General features: G+C 37.8%; 5 protein-coding genes across 5 annotated transcripts; 3 read left to right on the top strand and 2 right to left on the bottom strand.

Annotated features, from left to right (window-relative positions):
• Positions 1-14022: 14022 nt before the first annotated feature.
• On the top strand, positions 14023-16159 carry LOC148907758 (uncharacterized). Its single transcript, XM_089034822.1, has 5 exons — positions 14023-14203; positions 14290-14825; positions 14902-15259; positions 15398-15595; positions 15785-16159. The coding sequence occupies exons 2-5, from the start codon at positions 14302-14304 to the stop codon at positions 15983-15985; spliced, it is 1281 nt and encodes a 426-aa protein (XP_088890948.1). The 5' UTR covers positions 14023-14203; positions 14290-14301; the 3' UTR covers positions 15986-16159.
• Positions 16160-16330: 171 nt separating this feature from the next.
• Positions 16331-20043, top strand: LOC148907757 (uncharacterized). The gene has a single exon (XM_089035159.1). The coding sequence runs from the start codon at positions 16331-16333 to the stop codon at positions 19382-19384; it is 3054 nt and encodes a 1017-aa protein (XP_088891285.1). The 3' UTR covers positions 19385-20043.
• On the bottom strand, positions 20044-21922 carry LOC148907756 (uncharacterized). Its single transcript, XM_089034823.1, has one exon. The coding sequence runs from the start codon at positions 21774-21776 to the stop codon at positions 20757-20759; it is 1020 nt and encodes a 339-aa protein (XP_088890949.1). The 5' UTR covers positions 21777-21922; the 3' UTR covers positions 20044-20756.
• On the top strand, positions 21783-24254 carry LOC148907755 (uncharacterized). Its single transcript, XM_089035158.1, has 6 exons — positions 21783-21845; positions 21899-22175; positions 22447-22618; positions 22877-23025; positions 23112-23312; positions 23710-24254. Exons 1-6 carry the CDS (start codon positions 21783-21785, stop codon positions 23874-23876), a joined length of 1029 nt encoding a protein of 342 aa, XP_088891284.1. The 3' UTR covers positions 23877-24254.
• Positions 24088-25716, bottom strand: LOC148907754 (uncharacterized). Its single transcript, XM_089034824.1, has 3 exons — positions 25117-25716; positions 24760-25010; positions 24088-24486 (listed from the first exon to the last, which is right to left on the bottom strand). The coding sequence occupies exons 1-2, from the start codon at positions 25407-25409 to the stop codon at positions 24944-24946; spliced, it is 360 nt and encodes a 119-aa protein (XP_088890950.1). The 5' UTR covers positions 25410-25716; the 3' UTR covers positions 24088-24486; positions 24760-24943.
• Positions 25717-26899: the final 1183 nt, after the last annotated feature.

Genomic DNA, 26899 nt, shown 5'->3' with positions numbered 1-26899 from the left:
AAAACGGGTGCAGCGGACCCCGTCGCACTACCCCTGGATCCGCCACTGCAAGATACAACTAAGATTGGATTTTTCAGATCCTCAAGGAGGTAAAGGTGCATGCGATCGCAAAGCAGCTTCTCTCAAGAGCCACATAAAAATGTACCTAAATTCAGGAAAAGATGTTGATACAGCCTACCAGATGAAGAATGCTATTGAGTCCCTTGGTGGTGTTCCTGGTGTTAGAGTGATGGTCTGTGATCCTCCTTCTGTTCCTGTGGGTGAGGCAACAAAATGGGACGGTGTCAGCTTTATCAATAACATTGCCTATAGCAAAGATGGAATACGAACCTGGAGAGAGTACGGTATTGGCCCTGATAAACTCCTGAAATGGAGCCACTTTAGTTTGCCGAAAAAGTACCCAACGCCACAGCTAGAGGTAACTAAGGACACCGAGTCTCCAAATTCTGAATTTGTTGCTATTAGAACCAGAAGCAAACCAAGTAAACCACAAGGTGTAGAAAAGTCATCAAATGAAGACAGACACCCAGACCATTCAGACGAAGAAAGTGACAGTACCACAGAAAACAAATTGTTTTCTTGCCCATATGAAGGTTGCGTAAAGAGCTACCAAAGATATCAATCCCTGCAACATCACCTTGACATTGGGAAGCACAAGTATGCTTTAGAGCACGAAACTCTTCTTGATAAGGCAATGATGCTATACGCCAGCAAGTTAGATCATGGCACTAGCGCATTACAAAACCCATCGGAAGTCCAAGGTGTTTCTCAGACATTGGACTACATTGAACCTTTGCCAATGGGATGGGCGTTAAAGTCATCTGCAAAGAGAAAACGCTTAAGCCCTAGTCAGAAGACGTACCTTACAAGCCATTTTAACATAGGTGAGCAGACTGGGCACAAAGTAGACCCCAAGACTGTGTCCACCTCCATGAGAAAGGCAAGAAATGAAGATGGCTCACGTATGTTTGAAACGTCAGATTTTCTCACAACTCAGCAAATCTCAAGTTTTTTTTCTCGCTTGGCTAGAAAACGAAGAAGGGTTGGTGATAGCGACAATGAAAATGAGGAAGACGAGGACGAGTTAATGGAAAAGTTTGATGAAGAAAACTTCCAAGAACTTACAGAAGAAATTATAAATGAAATTTCCATTTCCCATCCACTTTTTTTCGAAACACATAACATCTGCCATCTGGCTGCAGCTAACAAATTGTCCAAATTCTCAGTACAAATGCTACGACATATGCCACCATTTTGAACTTGGAACCTCTTCAACCAAGACCTCAAAGAGAAAGAAACCATTTATAGACCTTTTAAATAAATTAGTGGCAACCTGCACCTGCAACAAGAGCCAGTAAGGAATAATAGATGTAAGTATATGATCATGTTTGCATTTGCATCCATCTTCGATTTTCGCACCTAGCAACTGAATGAACTAGTTTTTTGTGGATATGCCTATATTGTCAAGAATATATTTATCCATTTCACTCTCTAGATTACCAAGAACTTGTGGAATTACTGGTCTTCAATTCTAACACTGAATGCCTTTGCTCTAAAAACATTTCAAAATTAAGATTAGACTCTTTACCAAGCTTTGAGCTATCAGCATCTATTAACAATAATCCTAAGCTATCAAGTATTGATGTGGATTTGCACCTACCCACAATTACAAATTTTGATTATTATACTACTCATGAATTTCACTCCAATAAGGATATCAATTCATTTCCATGTGACAGTTCCTTTTCTGCTCTACACCTTAATATAAGAAGTCTTGCAGCTAATTTTGATCAATTTAATCATTTATTGAATGATTTACATTATTCCTTCTCGATTATTGGTCTCTCAGAAATTAAGATTAAGGTGTGGATGGATCCGTATACGAACACTGATCTTCCTGGCTATAGTTTCATATTTCAGCCAGCTCTGTCTAATGCAGGGGGTGTTGGATTCCATATCAACAATAACTATTCTTACACCATAAGAAATGACCTTTGCCATACAGAATCTGAATTTGAATCTTTATGGGTTGAATTTGAGATCCCCCATCAACACAATATTGTTTGTGGCGTGGTATATAGGCATCCAGACACAAAATTAGACAAGACAATCAAATTCCTGTATGAAACTGCAGAGAAAATTAACAAAGAAGGCAAGTATTGTTTACTTATGGGGGACTTCAACATCAACCTTCTGAATTATGATTCTCACTCAGAGACTGAAGATTTTGTCAATACCCTAGCTTCTTATGTCTTCCATCCCCAAATTTTGAAACCAACTAGAATAACAAGTCACTCTGTTACCCTAATTGACAATATCTTTTTCAACTCTTTAGAACATCATGTCTTAAGTGGTAATTTAATTTCGAGCATCTCAGACCATTTGCCGAATTTTTTGATTATTAACAAAATATCAAGTCTTCAAAAAAATGTTAAAATATACACGAGAGACTATTATATTCTTGATAGTGAGGCTCTTATTTCTGAATTTAAAAATGTGGATTGGTGAAAAGTCTTAGAGGAGGACTCTGAAGTGACTCATGTCAATACAATATTTCAGAATTTTTATGACTGTACAACTGAATTAATTAATAAGCATGCCCCCGTTCGTAAACTTTCTAGAAAAGAAACTAAGTCTTTATTGAAACCATGGATAACTCCAGGAATTAAGATATCCATAAAAGCTAAAGAGAAGTTTTACAAGAAATATCTGAAAACCAGGAATTCATATTTCTTTATCAAGTTTAAATATTACCGTAATAAGATTACACACTCATTAAGAACTCGTAAACAAAACTATTACCATGAGTAATTCCTTAAAAATAGTAAAAGATTAGATATTATGTAAGCCGGCAAGTACTCATTCAGCTTTATTATACTTTGATTTACCCTTTTTTATCTTATAGTTGCATCACCTGGGGAAATACTTATAAAACTTCTCTTCAGCCTCTTATTACTTTACAAAAAAAGATAGTGAGAATAATTACCTTTTCAAATTACGACTCTCATTCCAGTCCACTCTTTTTCAGTCTAGGAATACTTAAATTGGAAGACTTGATATACTCAAATAGTGCTCTTTTTATGTATGACTATAATTCAAACAGACTACCAAATACGTTTATAAACTTTTTTAAAAACATACGTGAAGTACATCAATACAACACTAGATTGGCATCTAAAAAAACATTATCTTCCCAAAATAACAACCAACTATGGAAAATTCAATATTCGCTTTAATGGTACTAAAATATGGAATGCCATTGGAGAATCTCTCAAATCTATGACTCGCAACCTTTTCAAAAAAAATCTTAAAGCCTCTATAATATCAAATTATTGATAGTTCTATGATGCACTTCTAGTCCAGCTGATAGGACCATAGCCCATTTTGTCTTGTCTAATGTCTTGTCTTGTCACCGGCTTATCTTGTCTTGTCGTTTTTTGTTTTTGTCTTGTCTTGTCTTATCCATTGCTTTAGTCAATCAGCAACAAATAGATTTTCTCCGCATGGCCCAGCCACTTAACTCGATTATCTATTGCTATTTCTAATTGGCTGTGCTCTTATCACCTGCAATTTCAACTATTACTATTTATATCTGTAAACTATTGAGCACAATAAAGATTGATTGATTGATCTTAGCCACTGAAATTTAAAAGCCATGCTGTGATAAAATATAACTCCATTATTTTTTTGTGTTTGTACGGCCATTACACAATGAGTACCAATAGTGTTATGAACCAAAAGAATTGAAGTCACAACTAATGATGGTAAAGGTAAATTATACACGGTGAAAAGATGAAAAAACTTAGTGACGTTTCGGACGCTAGTCCTTCGTCAGAGTAAAACAACTATTAGAGTTAAAGTCAAAACTCTCTATCTTAACTATATCCGTATCTTAATAATACCTTATAATCTTTATCTATAACTATACTTTTGTAGAATAACGTGGGAAATTTCCACGGGTTTAGAATATATAAAAGGAAGATCTGAAACATGTAAAGTAGAAGTAGACGAAGAGCTGAGGAGTAATAAAACAGTTCACCCGGTATCTCTCTCTTGAGCGAGTGCTTACAATAGTGTAGTTCTTTTACGGGTTGTATTACTTCATCTTTTTCTTTCATTGATTAGTTTTCCTGATGTATATTAAACTGGATAAAATCACTGATCTTGTAGACTCTTTTTGACACACAAATTCTCACAAATTTGTCATGTAGTCGGAGTGAAGTATTAGGTGAGGAAGCCTTTTTCAGCAGAGAATGTTTCGAAAATATTATTGTAGGAGTAGTGTTTGCAGTCTAGATGGTTTTGCTTTGCTAATATGAATGTTGATAGTAAGGACTTCTTGACTGGTTGGGAGGGCCGTACAGGGAAATATTTGGCTGGAGATTATGCTGCACAGACTGAGGGTGGCGATCACTTCATGTGATTATTTATGGCGATTAACCTATTTCAAAGCCTATACTTTACTTCATAATGCCATATTTATCGTGGCAACAACAACAAACTCACGTGGAAACTCAATGGCTTTGTTGTTAAATTTCACGAAATCTAGATTCAAAACGTTCTAGAACGATTTTTTTCTGCTCACAGATGGCTTTAAAAGCTATAAATCCTTAAATTTACTTGGGATGTTCATGGATTTAGACTTAAAATAAGTTAAAATAAGATAAAATGCATCTTCTAAGAATGTAAATTAACCTTTACTCGTTCCCGATGCACCTAACATGTCTTCCCTTCGGAACTCCATATATGGCAGAAAATCTGCCAGAAATGAAGCGAAATCCAACAAAAGAGGTTTGTTTCTTGTCAGACAAAGCCAAAAAATAAATAAAATGGCGGAGCAGCTGCACCACCACAAGCAATTAATATTGTTACTGACACAAGAAATCTAAAGTTAACTCCAATTATTACCCCGGAACACAACAATACTATCAGACGAGAGTTGGAAGATCGCCTTGACAGTATCGAAAGAGAATTTCGATACTTCAAAATAACTGACCCTATTGACAAGAAAGATGCCCTGATCATATATGGAGGAAAAGTGATTTCAAGATTGGAGAAGAGTTTACCTGTTCCAACTGATGGAAATGCTTACGAGAAGTTGAAAACGAAGCTGGACAACTACTTTGTCCCAAAGCAAAACAAACATCACGCCAGATACCAGTACAGTTGTACTTCAAAACTCTCAGTCATGGATTTCAGTGAAACCACGGGAAAAACTTCAAAACAAATCATAGAAACAAACGAAAACAATGATGACCAGGGTAAACCCTCCACCGGGGGGGGGGGGGGGAATACACCACCTGAGACCGTTTGGGACGTAATTCGAAGTCTACAAACGAAATTGGACGACTTGGCAGGAAATTCTGCAGCCATGAGCATCAACGATGCAAAGAAACGAAAAATATCGCAAATATCCGGGTCCAAAGAAGACCAAAATGAGAAACCTAAATCAAAAAGGGTAAAAGTTCCAACTGAGGATATTTCAGACGATGATTTAGACGTGGATGCTCTGCTACGAGAAGATGCTGATGTGGAAGACGAGTATAAACAACATGGCAACGACAGCCAGTCGGAGTCGGAGAGGCGCAGGATTGACCGTGAGATAGGTACGTAAAGCTTCCCAGGGCTGCACATTGCATTCATTCATTTCATTTGCCTAATCTGTGCCTTGCATTTGAAGTCATCCAGCCAGTCCGCCAAGAGAAGCCAACTGTACGCGAAAAGCGTCAAAAAAAGGTAAAGTGCGCAAATTGTTCCCTTATATCATTAACATTCACTGTTATGCCACAGCCCCGGGAGTGCTTCACAACACTAGTGTTTCTCTTGCTTTTGGGGTGAGTGGTAGCCTGCTGTGCAGACGTTTTTAGTGTCGGCTCTTTCATTTCCCTCCCCACAAACGTCTGCTCAAACTAGCCAGATATTCCTTTCCCTTAGATTGACCAATCAGAGCATGCCTCCCGAAATGCTGGAAGCTGACCTTCACCTTGGCTTACTTTCGATATAGATGAAGCCTTTAGAAATGTCTGCGAAATTGAGATAAGCGATCCTAATTCGTATCAGAAAGAAACATCAAGGTGCTTCGTCTCTGAAAAACGAGAAGTTTTCGTAAATCTTCTAACAGGAGCTGGAAAATCGATGATTTACTGTTTGAATCATAAAGACTGAGCTCGATGTCCAGTACTTTTTCGATAAGTTCTTTGATGTTGACGGTAGATTTGTGATATATTCTTATCTTTTCATTTACGACTCCCTCACACGAACATAAAAAGCGGTTAGATTCAGCTCGTACAACTTTCTTATGAGTCCTATTCATATAGATTTGGAAATTATTATTTTATACGAGGATTTACGAACTTTGGACGATACGTTTTCACAGAAATTTGAATGTGTGCAGTTGTTTACATTATTTGTTGGCGTTGCTGATTGGTCCGATTAAACAAAGGGAAAGGAATGTGTGGCTAGTTTGAGCAGACGCTTGTGGGGAGGGAAAGGAACGAGCCGACACTAAAAACGTCTGCACAGCAGGCTAGGTGAGTGGCAACCATATAGAAAAATCTCCAATATTAAATTTCGCCGAAACTTCTGCAACCCGCCAGATCCAAACGCTGGCGCATCTCTAACTTCGAGGACATCGAGGCCGCAATGGAAAGACCTGCAGGGTAAGAGAACAAACGTTTTTGATAACTGTGCTTGTAAATAGCTTAGCCTCTGGCTGTGCCCACCCTACCCATAGTCGTCGGCAGTGGAGACTACTGCTGCAGCCAGCAATATAGTAATTGCGAATAATTAAAGAAAGGGATTGGAATGAATGTCATCAGAACCATAGTGCATGCTCGAAGAGGTCGAACATATGAGCTCACCTTGATGTTACAGTACTGTATTCAACAAGTCAGTATAATGCTTCTCGGCTCTTGTCTGTGCAGGGGGTTGCAGGAAGGAGAAGCGGACGAGGAAGAGGAGGGAGGCCTGCCTGGATTCATCGTGTAGGATGACAAAGGTGGGTGAGTAGTATAGGGGATGGGGGTTCCAGCGCAACGACCACCGGAGGATTACCCGTCTAAAGTGAATTCCTCGATTCGTGCCGCGATTACCCGCATCCCGTGTTTATGTAGTTAAATATGTTAGTCTATATATGGAGTGCGAAGAATGTAAAGAGTTTGCTTATGATTTCTGTGTAAAGTGCTTGAAACCCAAGCTTGTTACCCCACCACCAAATAAGTATATTTGTTGTGGTAAGAAAATGCAAATAGAAAACGACACGTCAGCACAGTGTTACGAGTGTGGTAAGAATATTCGTAATGCCGTACCAAATGCTACCAGAGAGCAGTATTACGCTAATGGAGGTCGTAAGAAAACACCTTATAAGAGAATAAAATACTTTAGGGACTGGATGAGTCATATCCAAGGTTATCGACCGGTATATTTAGACAACGAAGTAAAAAAGAAAATCATAGACCATTTAGAAGAGCCAACCCCACAAAGTCTACGGAAAACGCTGAAAAAATTAAAACTACGGAAATATTACAAAGCTATTCCCTATCTTTTGTCTGAAATTACCGGTAAGTCTATTCCTGAGGTTTCTGATATGACAAAAGCCGAGTGGATGTTTTGTCGGCTGGATAAGGATATTCCTTATTACCCCGACGTAATTTACGAAATATTTTACAAAATAGACCCCAACCACCCCCTGTTAGGATGGATTCCAAGAAGATAAAAATGCAAAACTGGCGTTGCCAGAAACCCCACTGGGGAACGCATCGCGCAGAACACCAAGCTATCCCCAGTGGGATTTTTTGCATTTTGGGCTTACGGGGCTTATTTCATCCCGCGCCAGAGGCCCTCTAGTACACACATATATTTTTCTTGAATTGCATTTTTTATCTTTTTTTTACGGTTGCTGTAAGTGGGGGAGGCTTTTTTTTTCACTCACAGCAACCAGTCCAAATGTGTCTGCAGCGAGGCTTGAACTCGGGACTCTGGGCCTCCCCAGATCCAAAGTCCACGATCACAAGCGAACGCCAGACACACAGGACGCTTACGTATGTGAAAATTATTATATTTAATCTGCATAATTTCTAGACTGACGTTCGATATGTAAATAGAATCCTGTCACGCTCTTTTCAAAGCAAATATTTACTGAGCGAGTTTTCTTTGAAGCTCTTCTTTTGCTTCTTGGTAGATCTTTTTGCGAGATTCCTCGGAAAGATCTTTTACGACTGTTTTTTTGTTCCTTATGTCCGTCTTTAATTTCTCGTACTTTTCCTCTTCGGCCAGAATAAGCGAGAATTCTACGTCGTCTATCTTTCTGTCACGCAAAGCCTTTGAGACAAGATCGGTAATTGTATTTACTTTAGCCCTTGACAGAGCTATTGTCGTGTCATGCTTGGATATTTTGCTTGACAACTGTTTCATAATGCCCGTAGCAACGGCTGAAATAATACCACAGGCTGCCCCAACGCCGGCCAAAGGAACTCCAACGATTATTCCCGGCCCAGTAAGCGAAGTAGCAACGCCGGAGCCCGTTAACACAACAGATATGGATCCTGAAGTTATCGAAATCTTATGTAGCGTACTTCGGGCTCTGACGTACTTTTTTCGGACTTTTTTGTAGTGTTGTGTTTGCCCTTCCAAGTAAGCCAGGATTAAATTTGCTTTATTGAGCCTGAAGTTTTCGGCATTCATTTCGTTAGGTTCCGTTATTGGTGCCGTAGTGTGATAATTGGGAACATCTGGGTACAACTGAGGTGCTGATGGTATAACATCCATTATATATACTAATGTACGACGCTTTTGGGAATGATATTGAGGAGCAGCCACATCACGACAACCGGGATTACTGGAACTGGAGGGCCTTTAGGAAGATTATTTTGCTTTTGAATTCGCTGCTTTCTTCTGTGTCTCATCTTTCGTATTTCATCCTTTGTGTTGGGACGGGAAAGACGTCTTTGTTTAGCATTTGACGGCGGCAGTGGTTCGATTACATGTAAACCCTGTTCGACCTGCATTTCACTGATGGCAAGTGCGCCACTCGCCGTGTGAATTACCCCACCAAAATGAGACATTTCAGGGAGTTTTGCAGCACGATATTTCCACCATATAACAAATGATAAAAGACAAAGATTCTAGCGAAGTTCAAGCAATCAAGCTAGCACGAAATGATGTACACGTTAAAGTTAGATTGCTGTAGTTTCGCGCTTTCTTATCGAACAGATGTCACGTGTTAAGCCTGTTGCAAATACTATTTCCTCACTCTCCCCCCTCCTCCCCCATCCCCCCTCCCAAATAAATATGTTTTGGGTCGAAAAAATCTTTTACTACATCACCATCGTTTTGTTCTCGAAACAGAAACATACTAGATCATAAAATCGTGTAATTTTACGCTTGCCATTTTCATTAAACAAACTAAACATACCTTCATATAAGTTAAGCAACTGGACTCTTCTTCTACTGTCCTACCACAGGGGAATGTTTATTTTGACCGGAAATGGCAATTTAGGTGAGCATGGTTTTCCCGCCGAAATTTGTAATATATTACAACAGCATAATTATTACGACTCTTTTTCGCCTGTGACTTGTTACTTGCACACCATCTCAAGACTCTTCTTATCATTTATTTTGTACTATGGCTGTATCGTTGACAGATCAGTACGTGCTACTACTAGAAAACGTCGTGAAAGAAAATAGGGAGCTTCGTGAGCAGATACGTGCTGGAAACCAGCAAGATCGTGATGTCCTGAAGGAGGTTACGAATAAAGTCCAGGAGCTTTCGAGCAAGGTTGATCTTTGTGTGGCAAGCGGTTCTGGAAGACGACCGGTCCGTCAAACCGGTGGGACTGTTCGTGTCCCCAAGATGTGTAGTGTGAGTATCATAGCTAAACTTAGATAAAAGAGGTACTTTATACCGATTTAAGAGTCCAAGTTCTTGTTCGACCTTTGATCTCTCCTTTTGAGCGCTTAATACCTCAATTGAATACACAATTTCCCTAAGGCGTTCTCAGGCCCATATCGTAGCTGGAGTTCGACTATAGTTATGTATACGTAGTGTTCGCAGTGCAAGAAGCTACGTACGTATCTAAGTGTAATGATGCTTATCAGTAAAATGCTCGTAAATTTTTCCCGCCTAAAATTCTATTGTTCTGAGTACTCTGCGAGTTAAGAAAGACACATGCAATAATGCATGTCAATAATCATTTAAACATCTTAGTTTAACTTTTGATAATATTGTGCATGGAGGATTTATAAAAGAGGATTTATAAAACTGATCTAGAACCTTGTTTACATGATTATGTTTATATGAATGTATAGAAAGACGTGATATGAACAGAGTGCTCGCACTTAAACCCGTGAAACTAAAACTAATTTTAAGCACTAAAGAGTGATAACTAAACAATAGAAAACAAAAGATTCTGTATGAAATAGTATTACTAATTAGTACTAATTATTGTGCACGGGTTAAGTGTGTGCACTCTACTAACATGATTGCAAAATTATATTATAGAATGACGTAAGAAGAGTGTTAAAAGCCATGGCAAGCAGTGACAACACTGGCATGACGTTAAAGGTTCATGAGAGGTATAGTAAGAAACATAAATCAAAACCATGCATATATACATATATCATATATCATTTATATAGAAAAAGTATACATAATTAATTAGTGGATGTAGTTTAGCTGTTGCATAATAATGCTTTGTTTCTGTGGCGGCATGAAGATACAAGTTCGTTGCTCCTTTGTCTTAAAGAAAAGTTTCTAATAATTTATCGACCGGAACTCTCATCATTAAATAAGCGCAACGAACTTGTATCTTCATGCCGCCACAGAAACAAAGCATTATTACGCAACAGCTAAACTACATCCACTAATTAATTATGTATACTTTTTCTATATAAATGATAGTAACGAATATTCTTACCATTAAATCCCCTGAAGAGTGAAGCAATTCACGAAACAGGCTTGTCGGGAAAAATGTTGTCTTGATTTTTTCTTCTCAAACAAATATTCTGCTCTACTTCTATCGATGTATTGAGCACTATTTTACAGAAAATTGATTCACAGATTTCTTATATCATATATATATATATATATACAGCCATTCGCAAAAATTATGGCCGTTTCAAATATAAATACAAGTATATCAAAAGTATATGAGACACGTTGGAATATCTTTCTTGATATTTATTTCAGAAAGCCCTAGTGCTGATGAACACCAGCATGAAAATGACCAAATTTCTATCAATAATTTAAGATTGTATATTTGTCTTTATGTAGCCAAGATTCAGAATTCAACATTGGGGTTTTTCAAAAGTTATAAACTGAGCTTCTTCATGAATATGGCGAAGAGGAAAAGTGTCCACGGACATTATTGCAAATGAAAGGTAAATGTTTTATATAGAGTAGAATCACCAAACTTCACTTTTTTATTTTAACTTGTACGACCGACACTAAAAACAGATGCAAGGGAGACTAGCACTTACTGTACTTCGAAAATTAAAGAGTGATGTTAAAAGTTGTAGAAATTTTCCATGCATACATACATGCATACATAAACGTTATTTTAACTCGAGTTTTAGAGTAGCTTTACAAGCTAATATCTTCGATAATTGTTAGTGGATATTTTTTCATTTTATTTATTTATTATTTGTTTAATTAATGTCATATGCAGCTGCATACAAGACATACTTCAAAACGCTGAAAGCCAGCATGAAAAGGAGAGCTAAAAACAAAGATAAGGAGCATGTTCAGGCATGTAGAAGGCAAAATAGAAAACGAGAGGTGGGTTTATATCATGAAAGATTATTAACATCGCAATTATATAGTCACTAGATCAGCAAACATTTCCAATGCCTTTTAGAACTTACAGCCCAATCAGACAGCCAGAATTTGTGCATTTGTACATATCTTTTGAGCAACCAGGATTTTTTTAATTCTGAATTTAATTATGTCTGTCCTTCTGTAGAAATTGGGCAGACGTCTTAAGAGTGTTACCGCGAAAAAATGGAGTGACGAGAAGAAGGCAAGAGTTGCTGATGTCATGAGGGTGGAGTACATGTCAAGTGAAGAAAGTGATCTTGATGAAGAACCTCCACATAAAACTCTTCGTTACGTTGTGAGACCTCTCATGTGGGAGAGCCAAGAGCTTAAAAAAGTAAAACGATCCCTTGACAAGCATCACATGAACTCTTTACCAGAATTGGTGAGAAATTAAAGAGAATACTGGAAAGAGAAATTGGCCCTCCATCGCCAAGGCAAAAGCAAAATCAATGCCCAAACTGGGCTTCTATTTATTAAAGGTTTTTATTGTATAATTATCAATGACTATCTATTTTTCTCTATTTCAAAAAATTGATACCTTTTCACGTGTGAAAATAACACCATTGCGATGGCTATTCAAAAATAGGGAAAGAATTGCCTGAAAAAGCCAAAACATACTTCATTGATAATTATATAATAAACAGAGGATATTACATGGCCGCTTGGAGATAGGAATTTTATCTTCTTGTGTAAGAAATCTTTTCAACACTCGAAGAAAAAATTCGTATCTCCGCGCGCCCATGTAATATTCTCTATAACATATTGGAAAAATAAACCTACATAACTCGGAAATTCATCATCGAGCAAGTCATAAACAAATACCACAACATTTAACTATTTACTATTATACCAATTAAGGCAAGAGAAAATGAACTAAGTGAAGGAATTACCCCGATATTGCCTTCCAACCATCATGTGCACAGTTTGATGCTATTTTAAAACCATTTGTTTTTCTGCACGCGCATTTTAATACTGCCCGCGCTCTACGTTGTTTGCTTACGTTTTGGGGGTTTTCCGTTATTTCGACTCTGCCCTGGATATGAATGTGCACGTCAAAAGCTTGGCAAGTACGACAGGAAATTGAAGTAGTATTTTGTTCAAATTCCTGAAGTATTTCTACATTTATTTTCCGAAGCTTCTGAACTACATCGTCATCTTGAGGGCAGGTTTGAACATTTGAACTTAAGAAAAGCACGAGAAAATATTAGCAAACAGCGTAGAGCACGCGCGTACTATGCGCGTGCAGAAACTAAACGATCAAATATATAAATGAAGTCATTAGATGATATTTTTAGAATAGATTGTAAAAATAGCATCAAAGTGTGCACATGATGGGGCACGGGGATTCCTTCTCTTAGTTCATATTCTCTTGACCGAGGGTATTGATCATGAGTTATTGGTGATTATCCGGCATAACTTGCAGTGTAACAACCTCGATCTCTGTATACTTTAAATTGGATATATCATAATTTCGTGATTACTTTTTTTTTTTTTGTATTAATATTAGAATTTTATTGGATAAGCACGATATGGTAAATTACGTACCATGGCCGAGACTGTGTTATCTGTCTACAAATCTATGTGAGATAAAGCAGTAAAGGTCTTGATATTTTATATCATTCAGAAACTGTTTAAAGATTTAATTCTGCTTAAAAAGATACCAATTTATATATATATATATGCCTTAATCTCGGCCATGTTGGGCATCATCTTTCATAATTAAACTGCAAGAAAGGGAGGCCTTGAGTGAACTCAACATGAAATTTGTGTTACTAGAGACATAAAACTTACAGATATTAATGCATTTGTATACGTTTCAATTTTTTATGTCTTTCGATTTGTCATATGCTGATGCAAACATTTTAGAACTACTTCAATAAATTAATATCCATTTATTTATAGAAGAATAAAAATTATATACCGCGAAATATAGTCTTATATTATTTTAAAATGCCAGTGTTTAAGGAATATTCTGTGGCACAACCCCATGGATGGCGCCATGGCCGCTGTCGGTACTTCATTCATCCAAACGGTAAGGTAAATCTAACTTTTTTAAATTAGTCAGACTGTTATGACGTTTCTGGTTTGCTTCTAGTATTCGGTCTTTTGTTGTCCATTATAGATTCTCAGAGATGCTGGAATGGCAATGACAGCCAAAGAATGGGATGTGGCCGACTATTCAAAGGTCACACAAACATCTGATGTTTGGCAATATGCTCGGAGCACTTTTCTCCAGAGGACTACAGTCAGCGTTACTCTTTCGGAGAAGACGACAGAAAGCTGGCACACTTAGTAAGGGATGAGACTGGAATTGTGTCATACCCAAAACTTTACCCAGTTCCATCGACTAGTTCAGCTGAAGCCAACAATTCTCAAAGAAATCGCCGAAAGGTAAGTCGTCGATTGATAATAAAAAAATGTCACACATATTGGACTATATGCCCCAACTGTAGCACTATCGTTTGTTTACTATATAGATTCTTAGAGACATGATCGCTGCTAGTACTGGTGAGTCCAGAGAAGCCATGGGACCTGTTAGAGAGCTTGAGAATGAAGACAGGTTACCTGTAGACAATGCAGAGGAGCCTGATACAGTAATCAGTGCCGAGGATTGTTCTTCAGCGCGGGATTTCAGCACCCAGACTCCAGATTGCTTGGCTTGCAAAAAGCTCAAAGAAGAAAAACGATTGCTACATAATAAATGCATCGATTTAAAAAACAAGATCGATTCTCTGGCAAAGGAACCCACTCCAAAATCGTCCTGTGGTATTCAGTGTAATTTAACACAGCTGAACGACCATGAAGAAGGTCTTGGAGAAAGGATCGGAGAGAATTTGGAACAAGACGATGAGTATGTAAATATGGAAGTGGAGGAAGATGATGAGGACACAGTTGACTATGACATTACAGAGGAAGAGCCTGAGAGTATCCCTGATGACGTTGACTATCACCCCTACACAGATACAGAGACAGAAACTGAAACGGAGGATGAAGAGCATATGACAGGAAAGAGGTATGGAATAAATTTGATCTTTATAGTTTAAATCTTGACAAAAAATAATTTGTTTTGCTGTTGTTTTGTCTTACAGATTCAATTCAAGCAACTATAGCACTAGAACTGAGCCTAAGTACATTGTCTTCTTGTCCAAGCTGTTATTGTTGTTCTCCTTCTGCCACTCCTGCAAGACTGAAAACCCTGTTGTGACATACCGAGAAGTAGGGACTATGGTCAATATCACTACTACATGCCAAAACCCCAGATGCCCAAAGAAGGAAAATACTTGGAGAAGCCAACCCAACATGACAGGCACTAAGATCCCAGCTGGTAATATTCTCCTGTGCTTTGCTGTCCTAACTGCAGGTGCTTCTGCAAGCAAGGTTTTCAGGCTATTTCAGCACATGGGAGTTGCCTGCATCACACTTACTACTTTCTTTAAACATCAAGGGGTACGCAATGTTTACAAAATGCTTTATTTATAAAAATGATCTATCATAGTTGAATTTAGTTGAGTAATGCAAACAAGGGCTCTGTACCTGAGAAGTAGGAGAATTATTTTCCATGTAAATTTATTTTTTGAATTTTAGGAAAAGCTGTTTCCTTCCATCCTGCTGTTTTGGAAAAAGTACCAAAAAGTAATGCTAAGTGAAGTAAAGTCACTGCCAGAGCCCCTAACACTATCTGGAGATGCCAGGCATGACAGCATGGGGCACAGCGCCAAATTTGGAGTATACTCAATCTTCCTTTGTAATTTGCCGAACATTATTCATTTTTCCCTCGTACAGGTATGTTATCATCATTGGATGTTATGATTCTACTATATCTGTCCTTACTGCCAAAACAGGTAGTGAGAATTAAACTTGTAAAAAAGCACTTTGTTGACTTTACATTCATTATGTTCTGTACACACATTCTTATTTGACTCTATAAGATAATCAATGCTAATCTTTGCATTGTGTCATTGTTCCTTTTAGAGAAATGAAACTGGTAGCAGTACGGCGATGGAGTACGTTGGTTTCAATAGGAGCATCAACTTCCTTCTTCAAATTGGCCTTACAATTGGCACCTTCGTATCTGACAGACATCTCTCCATTGCCAAACACATGCGAGAAAAGCTGCCAAATATTACTCACTATTTTGATCTTTGGCACCTAAAGAAATGTATGAATATCTAGTGGTATTATTATTAATATCATATTTTATTAATTATTGGTGTGACATATTTTAAACCTCTACACCACTTATTTAATGAAGGCAAAGCAAATATTAGTAAATATTTACTACAGTTATCTTTGAATATCTCTTGGTCAACTATACCTGTTTTCATGTCACCTTTGGAGTCAGAATGATTGTTTATGAATACATTTATTCTAATGGCATATGTATATTATGATAATAATAGTAATATATTGCATTTAATAGCGGAGCGCAGTCGTGACGTCACGAAATTGTGACCCCTGCTGAGATTCGGACAAACAAATCAGCCTTTAAGAGATGGCATGGCGGCAACTTCGAAAATTATGTCGAGTTTTATCACTGTTCTCAATGAAAATGATGGCGTTCCTGGTTCAAAATTTGAAAGCGAGCCGGATAACTATACATTAGAGCAGCTGAAACGTTGGCTGAAATGCAGAGGGTTGAAACTTAGCGGTAAACGAAGCGATTTAATCGCACGCGTGAATAATTGTTTATCGTCAGGCAATAATCATGTTCTCGATCCAAGTATTGATGATGGAAAATGGTTTGAAGCCAAAGCTTTACGAGAAAAAACAGGAGATGATGTAAAGAAACCAAATTTACGAAAGATCCCGGACATACCAAATTCCGGATGGAAGAAATTCCCGGCATACGATATACCATCGCAGTTTAACTACGGCCACGTGCACTACTATGGCTTGGAATCCCTTCCATCAAGCAACGAGGAAGAGAACGACGACAACGAGAGCCATGGACTTGGCCACATGACTGATAAACCCTTTAAAAACGGACGAAAATACGTAGAATCCGGCTTTGTGCATGATATAACAGACAACAAGAACGACGATTACTACTTTCTACGCGCTCATGTCTGGCCTTCTATGCGAAATGATTACCCTCATAATGTCACGATTGTTTTATCTAGTATTAGTGGTGCCGTTGTGCATGCGATGTGCAATCCATGTAAAGTCTCCCAGCTAGGTCGCTGTAGCCACATTATAGCAGTTCTCCTTCACCTTACTGACCACGTAAAGGCAAACGGGTTCACCGTATCAACACCATGTACCAGTAAGGAATGTTCATGGAACAAGGGTAAAAAACGCAAGAAAAATCCCCAAAGACTTTCTGAGGCTAATTATCCTTCAAAGAAAAAGAAAAGCCGAATAAAGGTAATCGAGTTCGATCCTCGACCACCACAATACAGATTCGTGACAGAAAAGCACTTAAATGCTTTATTTAGAAACATCGAAAAGGACTGTAGTCGCACGGGGAAAAGTTCTATGTGGACAACACAGTTAAAGCTGAAGTATGCCGATTACAAGCTGGAGGACATAGATTTATCTGTGTTGGAAGAGCAGCTTAAGGTCCTCGAATGCAACATCACTCCACCATCCCTCATGCAAATACAAGGCACTGAAGCTCAAAGCAAAAGTGAAATGTGGCAGTCAGAAAGGTGGCTACGACTTACAGCATCTAAATGCATTGAAGCATTTAGAGTCGGAAAGTTAGTCCTTGATGACTCAAGCACTGCTTTGATCAGATGTAAGAAGTTCATATGTTCTTACATTTGGAACTTAGTTTCTCCAAATTATCAGTCGGTTTGGATGGCACGTGGACTTGAAAGTGAACTTGAAGCTGTTTCAAAGTATCAAGAACAAACCAAGCAGCAAGTAGATCCATCTGGTCTCTGGGTTAACCCAAAATTCCCTTGGCTGGCATGTTCACCTGATGGTCTAGTAGGCCCAAATGGACTCATTGAGATCAAATCCTTGAAAATTTTTAGTGATCATACCATCAAAGCTGTTTCAGAGGATTATAGTGTGGTTCCTAAGGAGGTACTAGGCAGACAGTGTTTTAACATCAAGGATAAGCAGTGCTATTTGAAGCACACACACAACTACTTCTACCAAGTACAGATGCAACTACTTGTCACTGAGAGAGAATTTTGTGACTTTGTTTTGTATGCAAAGGATGGTCCTGTTTCAATTGAGAGGATAACAAGAGATGATCAACTGATTTCAGATATATTGGTGAACCTCACAGCCTTATGGAAAAAAGTTATTGCTCCAGAGATCTTTGAAATGAGAGTTCCCAGAGATTTGAATCCCTTCATTTTACCAGTTTTAAATCCAGTTAATATTAATCCATCCTCTGGTAGTACTAATACCCACCCGTCACAGCCTACAGTGTCACCTGGTAGTACTAATACCCACCCGTCACAGCCTACATTGTCACCCGGTAGTACTAATACCCACCCGTCACAGCCTACAGTGTCACCTGGTAGTACTGATACCCACCCATCACAGCCTACAGTGTCACCTGGTAGTACTAATACCCACCCGTCACAGCCTACAGTGTCACATGGTAGTACTGATACCCACCCGTCACAGCCTACAGTGTCACATGGTAGTACTGATACCCACCCATTCCTGTCCCAGTCATCTTGTCATATTGATAACAGTTATTCCCAAGACGAAATTGACATTGCAAGCTTCCTAGCACAGTCAAAGATCCCTGATGATTTGATAGCCATACCTTGGGGAGGTATGACTAATAGAGGTTTAAGTCTTACCAACACATGCCCTCTTGACAACTGGCTCATGATTTTACAAAGTTTGGTAAAATCAAAGAAGATAAACCTTGACATTCTTAAAAGAGGAGATGCAATTAAAAGGGCACTTCATTTGGTGGAACTCCACCAATTTGGAGATGCTAAATTGACATTACCTACACCACCTCTGGTAACACCTGGTGACCTATATGGCAATGAGGCAGATTACTATATGCCACTATTTAGTTCTGTTCTTACAAGTGAAGTCACAACATCATGTAACCTAGCTTCATGTCCTTCACCATGCAACACACACAAGACATGTAGCAATACACTTGGGTGTCCTTCAGGCCAAGACTATTCGTTTGAGAAATCACTATCTGAATGGCTAAATCCTGGTCCCACTCTATGTCAAAGAAAGTTCTACAGTCAGCCATCAATTGGAATTCCATGCACACAAAATATTTCAATTGATTGTAATGGAACACAGTATCTATCATGGCACTGCTCTGGTATGAGAACAAGTACAGCACGTCACTTTTGCAGTTTTGGAGATATTTTTATCTTTTCTTTGGACTTAGCCAGTAGAGCAGGCTATTTACGGATGGACAATTTACCTATGGTTATAAAACTGAACACAAAGGAACTATATTTACACAGTGTTACATTATGGAATGGCCATCATTATATCTGTGTTTTCAACCACTTTCATGCATGGCTTGTGTATGACGGTCTTAAAGAGTACAGAAAGCCAAACTCTGGCCTTTCTATTTATAAGGCACAGCCACTTGGATATTCAATAAGCCATGTAATTTATATTGTTTAGATAATCACCAGGTTGCATTTCAGTGCATAATATCATTTCATTTTTATCATTTTTTTATAGCATCGTTTTACCTTTTGAACTTTCTTCTATGTTATAGAGTGTGTTTCATTAACTCATGAAATAAATTGTACTGATTACAGTGTAATAGCTACATAAACACAGCAGAAAACAAAGGAATGGAGTGACGTAGTGCGATAAACATGTTAAAGTGTATTTCATGAGTTTATGAAAGCCACTAATTTGTTAACACAGATATAAAACCATGTGACATTTCTTTAGTCAAATTGCTAATTCCGTATGTCAATATTACAAAAGCCTATTGTTCACTTAATCTACACCAGTGAATTTTAAAACCCAAACAGTGCTTTAACAAAGCTATATATGATGACTTGTAACATACTGTCTTTTATGCAAGCTCAGATGTATATGGCATATTAAGTACAATGACATGTACACAAGAACATTCAGTTGACCTTGAAGGGACTATCTGCACTTGCTTATGTCTGTCACAAGTCAATATTTCATTGACTTACATAAAGTCCAATGTTCAAGTGTTCTATTCATACAAATGCCTGACATGGGCAGGTCCATAGCTAGGATGGGTGAATGTGGTTGAAAATTTGCTCAACATGAACCAAATACAATCATTATACAGTATATGCCATAGAGTTGTTTTTATTTGGGAGACTTTGTTTAACAATACCCTAACAGAGACAGTTCTGTTGTAATTATTTTGATACAAACATTTTAAATTAGATAAATATTTAACTTCTTGTAGCCAAAGAGTGGGCCTTCAATGTCCTGACAGGGGTGCAGGTGTACCCTTTCATGGGCATCCCCTAGCTATGATCACATGCATGATTTACTTACATAAGACCTCTTGGAAATTAACAAGCACGCACGCAACTACCACTATTTGTGTAGCTAATGGTGCAATCGAAAGAGGGATTTTCCTTCCCACAAGCTTAAACTGTTTGAGTCTCTGATTGAATCTTTCAATGTGTATTCTCGCCTTTGCTATAACTCGTGTGTCAAGTTCTTCTTGTGCTGATAGGCTCTTTCTCCCCTTCAAAAATGAAGGAATTTTTACTTTGGCTTGGAGTGGGTACAAGTTATCTTGAACTGTAAAGCCTCTGTCAGCTAAAATAACATCCCCTGGTTGAATGTGCTTCATGATTCCACTTTCCTCAAAAATTTCAACGTCAGAAATGTCTCCCTCAAACAGATCTGATATAAAACATGCTCCTCCATTTGGTGTACATGCAATGAGACACTTAAAAGTGTTGGCGTGTTTGTACGAGGAAAAGGTATTTCCTTGTTGAGCAAAGTTCCTCGACGTTTCAACACGAAATTCTGTGCAGTCAATGCTGCATCACACATTCTTAAGGGTCTTGAAAACCCTTGGTAGAAAGCGGCTCAATATCTGTCTCGATGGGAACATCACCGTCTCCATTTGTCGAAAAATCTTATACATCAGCTGAATAAACGTTGTAAATATTACTCTGATATAGCTATCTTTGATTTCCTTGTCGGGAGAACTGAGTAATACAGAAAACGTCCTGATGGTGAATCCAGTTTTTAGCCTCAAGAGACAAATGTACAGCTTCTCTCGAGAAGACCACTTGGACATTCCTCGCTGGCACTTTACTTTTGATATCTTTCGATCTTTGTAACCCCAATATGAGATTGTTTCTAGAGGGCAAACATCATTAAGAAACTCATGAAGCATCTCAAATTGTGACGATGTGAGGCCAACAAAATGTTTCATTTGGTCTGGATGGTGCACAACGACTTCATAAGATATATTGCTTATAACTTTGGGGGCGCTAGATGAGCCAGACTGGAGCTCATTACGTAAAATCATGTTCTCGATTTTACTTGCCAGCTCGTGCTTTGTTACGTCCGTTTGTGTTGCCTTATTATTCTTTAAATAATTCCCTTCATCTTGTACAAGACAGTTCTCCTCCATAATTTCTTGATAGTCTTGACTTTCAATGGGAGTATCGTTGGTAGCACAGCACTTCTTTGTCTGCTGTTGTTCAGCCTGTTGTCGTTGTTTGGGGAGCTTTCTCTTTCGTGTTGCCTTCGCCACTCCGCTAGTTGAAAGATTCGCTTTCAACGGGTCTGGAAATTCTGTGGTCGGTCCCTTTTCTCCAGGCCAATGTTCTACACAAATATACGTGTCTTTTGTGATACATTTTACAGTGAAATCTTCGCGAGAGCAGGCATTAACCCATCGTTGGCATCTCTCAAGATCGTTCCATGGCTTCGGAAAAGGGAGAAATATCTTTTTGCCCAAATCTGCCATTTCTTTCAACGATCTGGGCAGTTTGTCAGGGTATCTCGAGTCATTTTTACACTGTCCCCAACAACAGTGTTTCGTAGTGACCATCTTGCAATGAAATCGCGATTTTTTTGGGTTGAAGCGTACTCATTCACAGTAATACACAGTGAACTATCGGTTTGTTTGTCCGAATCTCGCCGGGGGGTCTAATTATGCAAAGCTATTTTTAGTATGACTGCGCTCCGCTATTTGCAGCTGTCAAGAAGGCTCTGAACAAAGTTGCAAGAGAAAAAGGATGTGAATTAATCAAGGACTGGATTCAGCCTTGCTTAAACCATCTCCATTGGAGTGCGACATCAACTGTCTGTGGAACCGGAAGAATCATCTGGTCAAAATTCAACTCCTTCAAAAGCCACATTCTTAATAGGCATAAAGATCTACCTGACCCTCTGTTCAATAAGTGCTCACATGCCGATGACATAACACCTAGGAAATGGCTTATCCCTGGTACTCTTTCTCTATTTTTATGTTGATAATTTCAAAATTTGTCACCACTGTTTTTTGTTCACACGGTTTTGGAAGAGTGATCCAAATTCCATTTCCTGGCCAAATCCCATGCTCTCAAATTAGTTATGTTTTTGAGCAACTCCAATTCCCACTTCTTATTTGCAAATCCCAAACCTGGTGCATAAAATTGAATTTTTCTAGCCCAGAAAAGTTGACTCCTAGTACCTAGCACCTATTTGACTGTTATAATTATGTTATTTTTCTTTATTAGATTCTGTGGCATATGAGAAACTGGACAAAGCATTGAGCAAAAAAGGAATTGTTGCTGGCATTAAACAGGCTTCTCCTTTATCGCAAACAAGTTGCCTCGAGGGATTTCACTCGCTACTAAATCAGTTTTGTCCCAAAATGATTGCATTCTCTTTCCCTGGAATGTATTGCAGGTATCTAGTACTGTGTATAACTTGTATCAATATGTATTTTTGCTATATATATTTTTCTAATATTATAATCATAGTATTATTCTCATATAAAAGCTATCAAGAAATAAGACATAAATGCATGACTAAATATTTGCATTCTTGCAAAAACTTGAATTGCAATATGCAAAATAAAGAAACAAATGAAATCAAACTAAGATATTTGAATAATAAGAATAATAATTTGTTATAATCATTCTCTTCGTTTTCTTTCCTTCCAAGACAAATACTTGCTGTAAGCCACTTCAACTACAATATCATTAGAGAGACAAAAAAGAAGCCAGATGGATCAGACCAAGTGAGATTTATTTATCCGAAGTTTAAAAATGGGGAGGCTACTGTAAGAGATGTGAGAATAAAACCAGATTATGGTAAGAATTGCTATTTCGGCACATCTGATTTAACAAAAAGTCAAAAAATACTTGTATACATGTTATTGTTTATCTTTTATCAATAGGGTATGTGGAAGAGATATACATCACTTTTCTCGAAGCATTGCAGAAAGAAGACATGTTAAGAGAGGCACAGAAAGAATTAAAAGAAATGACCCCACCATCAATGAACACGATGCTGGTAAAAGAAAGTAAAACTGTGGCTTTGGAAAAAAAGGAAAAAAGAAAGAGTATGGTTGTAGACAATGTACCACCCACAACACCATGTGAGTAGGATGTTATTTCCCATTGATGTTTCTAAGTTTGAAGAGTGCCATCATCATACCTGTGAAATTTGCTTAGCTGAATAGCACTGAATAGTGCTTACCAAACAAAAGAAAACAAATGAATTTGTGCTAATTATTACTACTATTTAGATTTTGTACTATTTCACTGGTTATACTGACTGCACTCTGTTTCAGTGTTCAAATATCACCAAGTCCTTATTCAGTGCTTTCACTATAGATCTTTCTTCATAATTAGACTGTTGTGTCTAAGTCATGAAGGTTTATTTCTAATATGTTGAATAATCTAACAGTCATAACATAATAGAAGTATAATATAAACTAACAATTTTGTCATCAACTATTCACTTCATGCTAATTTGTGCATTACTTTTATCAGTATCACAGGTACTTGAACAAGAAGCCAAAGCTGCCGAAATGAAGAAAACAAAGAAGATTGGAGAAGGCAGGATAGAGAAATCAATCCCTCATTGCACTCATTGCAAGAATCCCATGAAAGGACACAAGAATGTGAAAGACTGCCCTAAAAACCAGAAAAGCAGTTAATACTCTCTTGCTTTTAGAGTGAAGTTACTAAACCCGTGAAATAGAAATTACTTGTTAAGATGTAATAGTCAAATAGACACAAAAGAAAACAATGGCATTAGAGTCTCAGTGCTAAGGTGTATTAGTCTACTATCCATTTCACTGGTTTAGTGACTTCACTCTTATATTAATATGTAGAAATGTATCATTTTGTAATACTTTTTACAATTAATTATTTTATAATTTTTTATTATAGTTGTAAGTGCAATACAAAGTGACAAATACAAAACAACCCTCATAAAGGCAATTTGAGTCATTTCTATTAGACCCATGATACAAAGTTGTATAATTAGTGAGGAGAGTCGAAGTAAAACAAAAGAAAACAGTGAATATCTACTACTATGTAGTGCAATTTTTTTCATGCTTCAAGTAAAATCACTCTAATGCAATGTTCTGTTTATAATATAATATGTATCACTCGTTATCTTCGTATCCACAAAAATCGGTGCTAGGAAACTGTTTTCTTATCGAGTGGTATGCACAAGCAGGCAGTGGGATTCTCTTGGATCCTCCTCCTTGATAACCATGAACCAATTGGGTGAATTCCCTGTAAGCTGTTGCACGGAGAAGCCTAAAATATGAAATGATAATTTGTTAGTATATAAACTCATCAAACAAACAAGAATATATTCTTGAAATAAACAACTGTCAGTTACAATTGCTATTTACATCATTATCATGGAAATAAGTAATACTTTAAAACGGCATGGTATGACTTGTAAAGCACGTGAACAGTAAAAGATATAAGAAAATAAGGAAGAAAACATTAGTCATAGTTATCTTACTTGTTCTGGGCCCATGTAATTAAAACTAAGCTTAGAAGAAAAAAAAAGGATTTACTCACTCTTCTTCACTGCCAGTTTGTCTATACTTATATCCGTCGATAGTGCGGTATTTGGCACATGATGAACGTAGGGACCAGCGATTTAAACAAACAGGCTCAAACCCTGGATGTAAGGTCACACAAATGGGAGGTACTTCCAATTCTTCGAGCACTTCGGAAGACTTCAGTGACTCGAGACAACCCTCTATTTCGTGACAGCAATTACACTCTTGAGGTTTTTGAAGTCTTTCTTGCAATGACCGCATCTACACCTAAAAGAGGAAACGTTTAGATTTGCGAGTTAGTAAAAAAATCAAAACGAAACTAAATATTTTGCAAAAAGAGTGAGCTTGTAGCTAGATCTTGATAGTTACGTACCAAGCGCTATTCGGCGTGACGCCATCAAATCTTTCTTGAAGCTTTTCATTTCTCTTCTCGATCTTTGAAATTTCTTCGTTATATTCACTGAGCCATTCCGCATCAGCAAGTGGTTCTGAAGAATATGGTCCTACCAATTCGTGAGATTCAGACCTGGGGTAGCTATCATCTGACTCGTGTGTTTCAGCATGTTGATGGCATTCGTCCTCTATTTCTCCATCCTCTTCCTCTGAATATATACTTGAAATCTCGCTTTCAGAGCTGCAATCACTCCCGTAATAGTTCGTAGCCATCTTGTGAAATTATATATTGAAATTTATGTTTTTTGAAGGAATGAAAGTCACTAACGGGTCAATGTTTACAATACTTTGTCTACTCGTATCCTTGACAATCGCTTTTCTCGGTTCTCGAATTTACGTCACTAGTTACCAGTCTCCTAAAACACGGCCAACACGACTGGGCGTCGCCAGAAATCTAACTTTGAAGGCTGATTTCGAGGTGAAAAAAATTCGAAATCGAAAAATTTTTTTTGGAATATTTATTTATATCATCTAGAGATGCCAAAACCGTAAAAAAATTCTAGACCTGATATACACTTTAAATAACGACAACCATCCAAAAAAGTATAAGCTTTAGTTAATTTGTTTCTATTCCTAAAAATACCGGTTTCAACGGTTCAACGGATTAGTAAAAACTCAAACTGGTGGCAGCAGGAGGTATAATAATGTTGTAGAAATCATGTTGACGTTTGAAATACCTATTATAGAACGGTGAACTTTTTAGGGGAAATGTTCGGGCCACATTGGCATTCTTTAGATTTTAAATCAGACAAAATTGGCTGTATTAGAAGATTTTTGTTTACTTTTTTTAATAACTCGGGTCAAATGTACTACGACTACAGTGTTGCTACTTAGATTTGGAATATTTGCTCTTTTCGGTCTTTTTCCTTCCTTTCCAAAGCAAAAGGTTGTTCTTAAAAGTAATATATAAGTAAACTGCGTGACACAACATCCCAAATGACCCGTAAATCTTCTGCTTTTTCGCTAACTACATACCGTAGTACCCCCCCCCCCCCCCCCCAAAATCAAAAACAAAAACAAAACAAAAATAGAAAGCGCTGTTACCAAGGCTAGAGAAACCAGTGATCTGCCCGGCGATTAGCCTGCTGTGCAGACGTTTTTAGCTGGCGATGAGACACTGAAGAGTTCCAAACAGAAAATGATTGACAGGCTGTCCATTAGTTTCTTAACGTAAACCACGCATCTTTCAAATTTCAGAGATGCATTCTTAATTTGCTGGATTTCTGCTTTGTTCTACGTTGTAAATTACCAATTTTATTGCCTGTTTTCATTGACGATTTTCTTGTATCATTTATTATGCGACATTATGCGAATAAAGACACTGAAAAGTTTGTAGCCATATGCTCTGCGTCATGTGTCGGAGCTGTGGTTAAATGCTAATGGCATCCTTAAATAGCTTTGTATTCGATATCGTTTCTACGCCTCGATATATACCAGTCATATATGCCTATGATGATATACATATTTACCCTCGACTTGTGGACCCTTGACAAAAAGCCACAGTCCGCTAGCTCGATGTCCTAACAAGTTTCCATGCTTCCGGTCAAGCTAGAACGCTTTCACACTGTTTGTTTTTCAAATGATTTCATTTTAATATCCTCAATGTGGTGGCATACTCGGACTCAAATTGAATTTTTGTTGTTGTTGATATTTTGAAATTGAAAAATAATATTGAAATTCTTTCACCAAAAATAATATAAATC

This window comes from Actinia tenebrosa, unplaced genomic scaffold (assembly GCF_029948245.1).
Source record: "Actinia tenebrosa isolate PJP-AT-01 unplaced genomic scaffold, QUT_ActTen_1.0 PGA_scaffold3__52_contigs__length_22856419, whole genome shotgun sequence".
In the NCBI taxonomy this organism is placed as follows: Eukaryota; Metazoa; Cnidaria; class Anthozoa; order Actiniaria; family Actiniidae; genus Actinia; species Actinia tenebrosa.
This window is presented reverse-complemented; position numbering and strand designations above follow the sequence as displayed.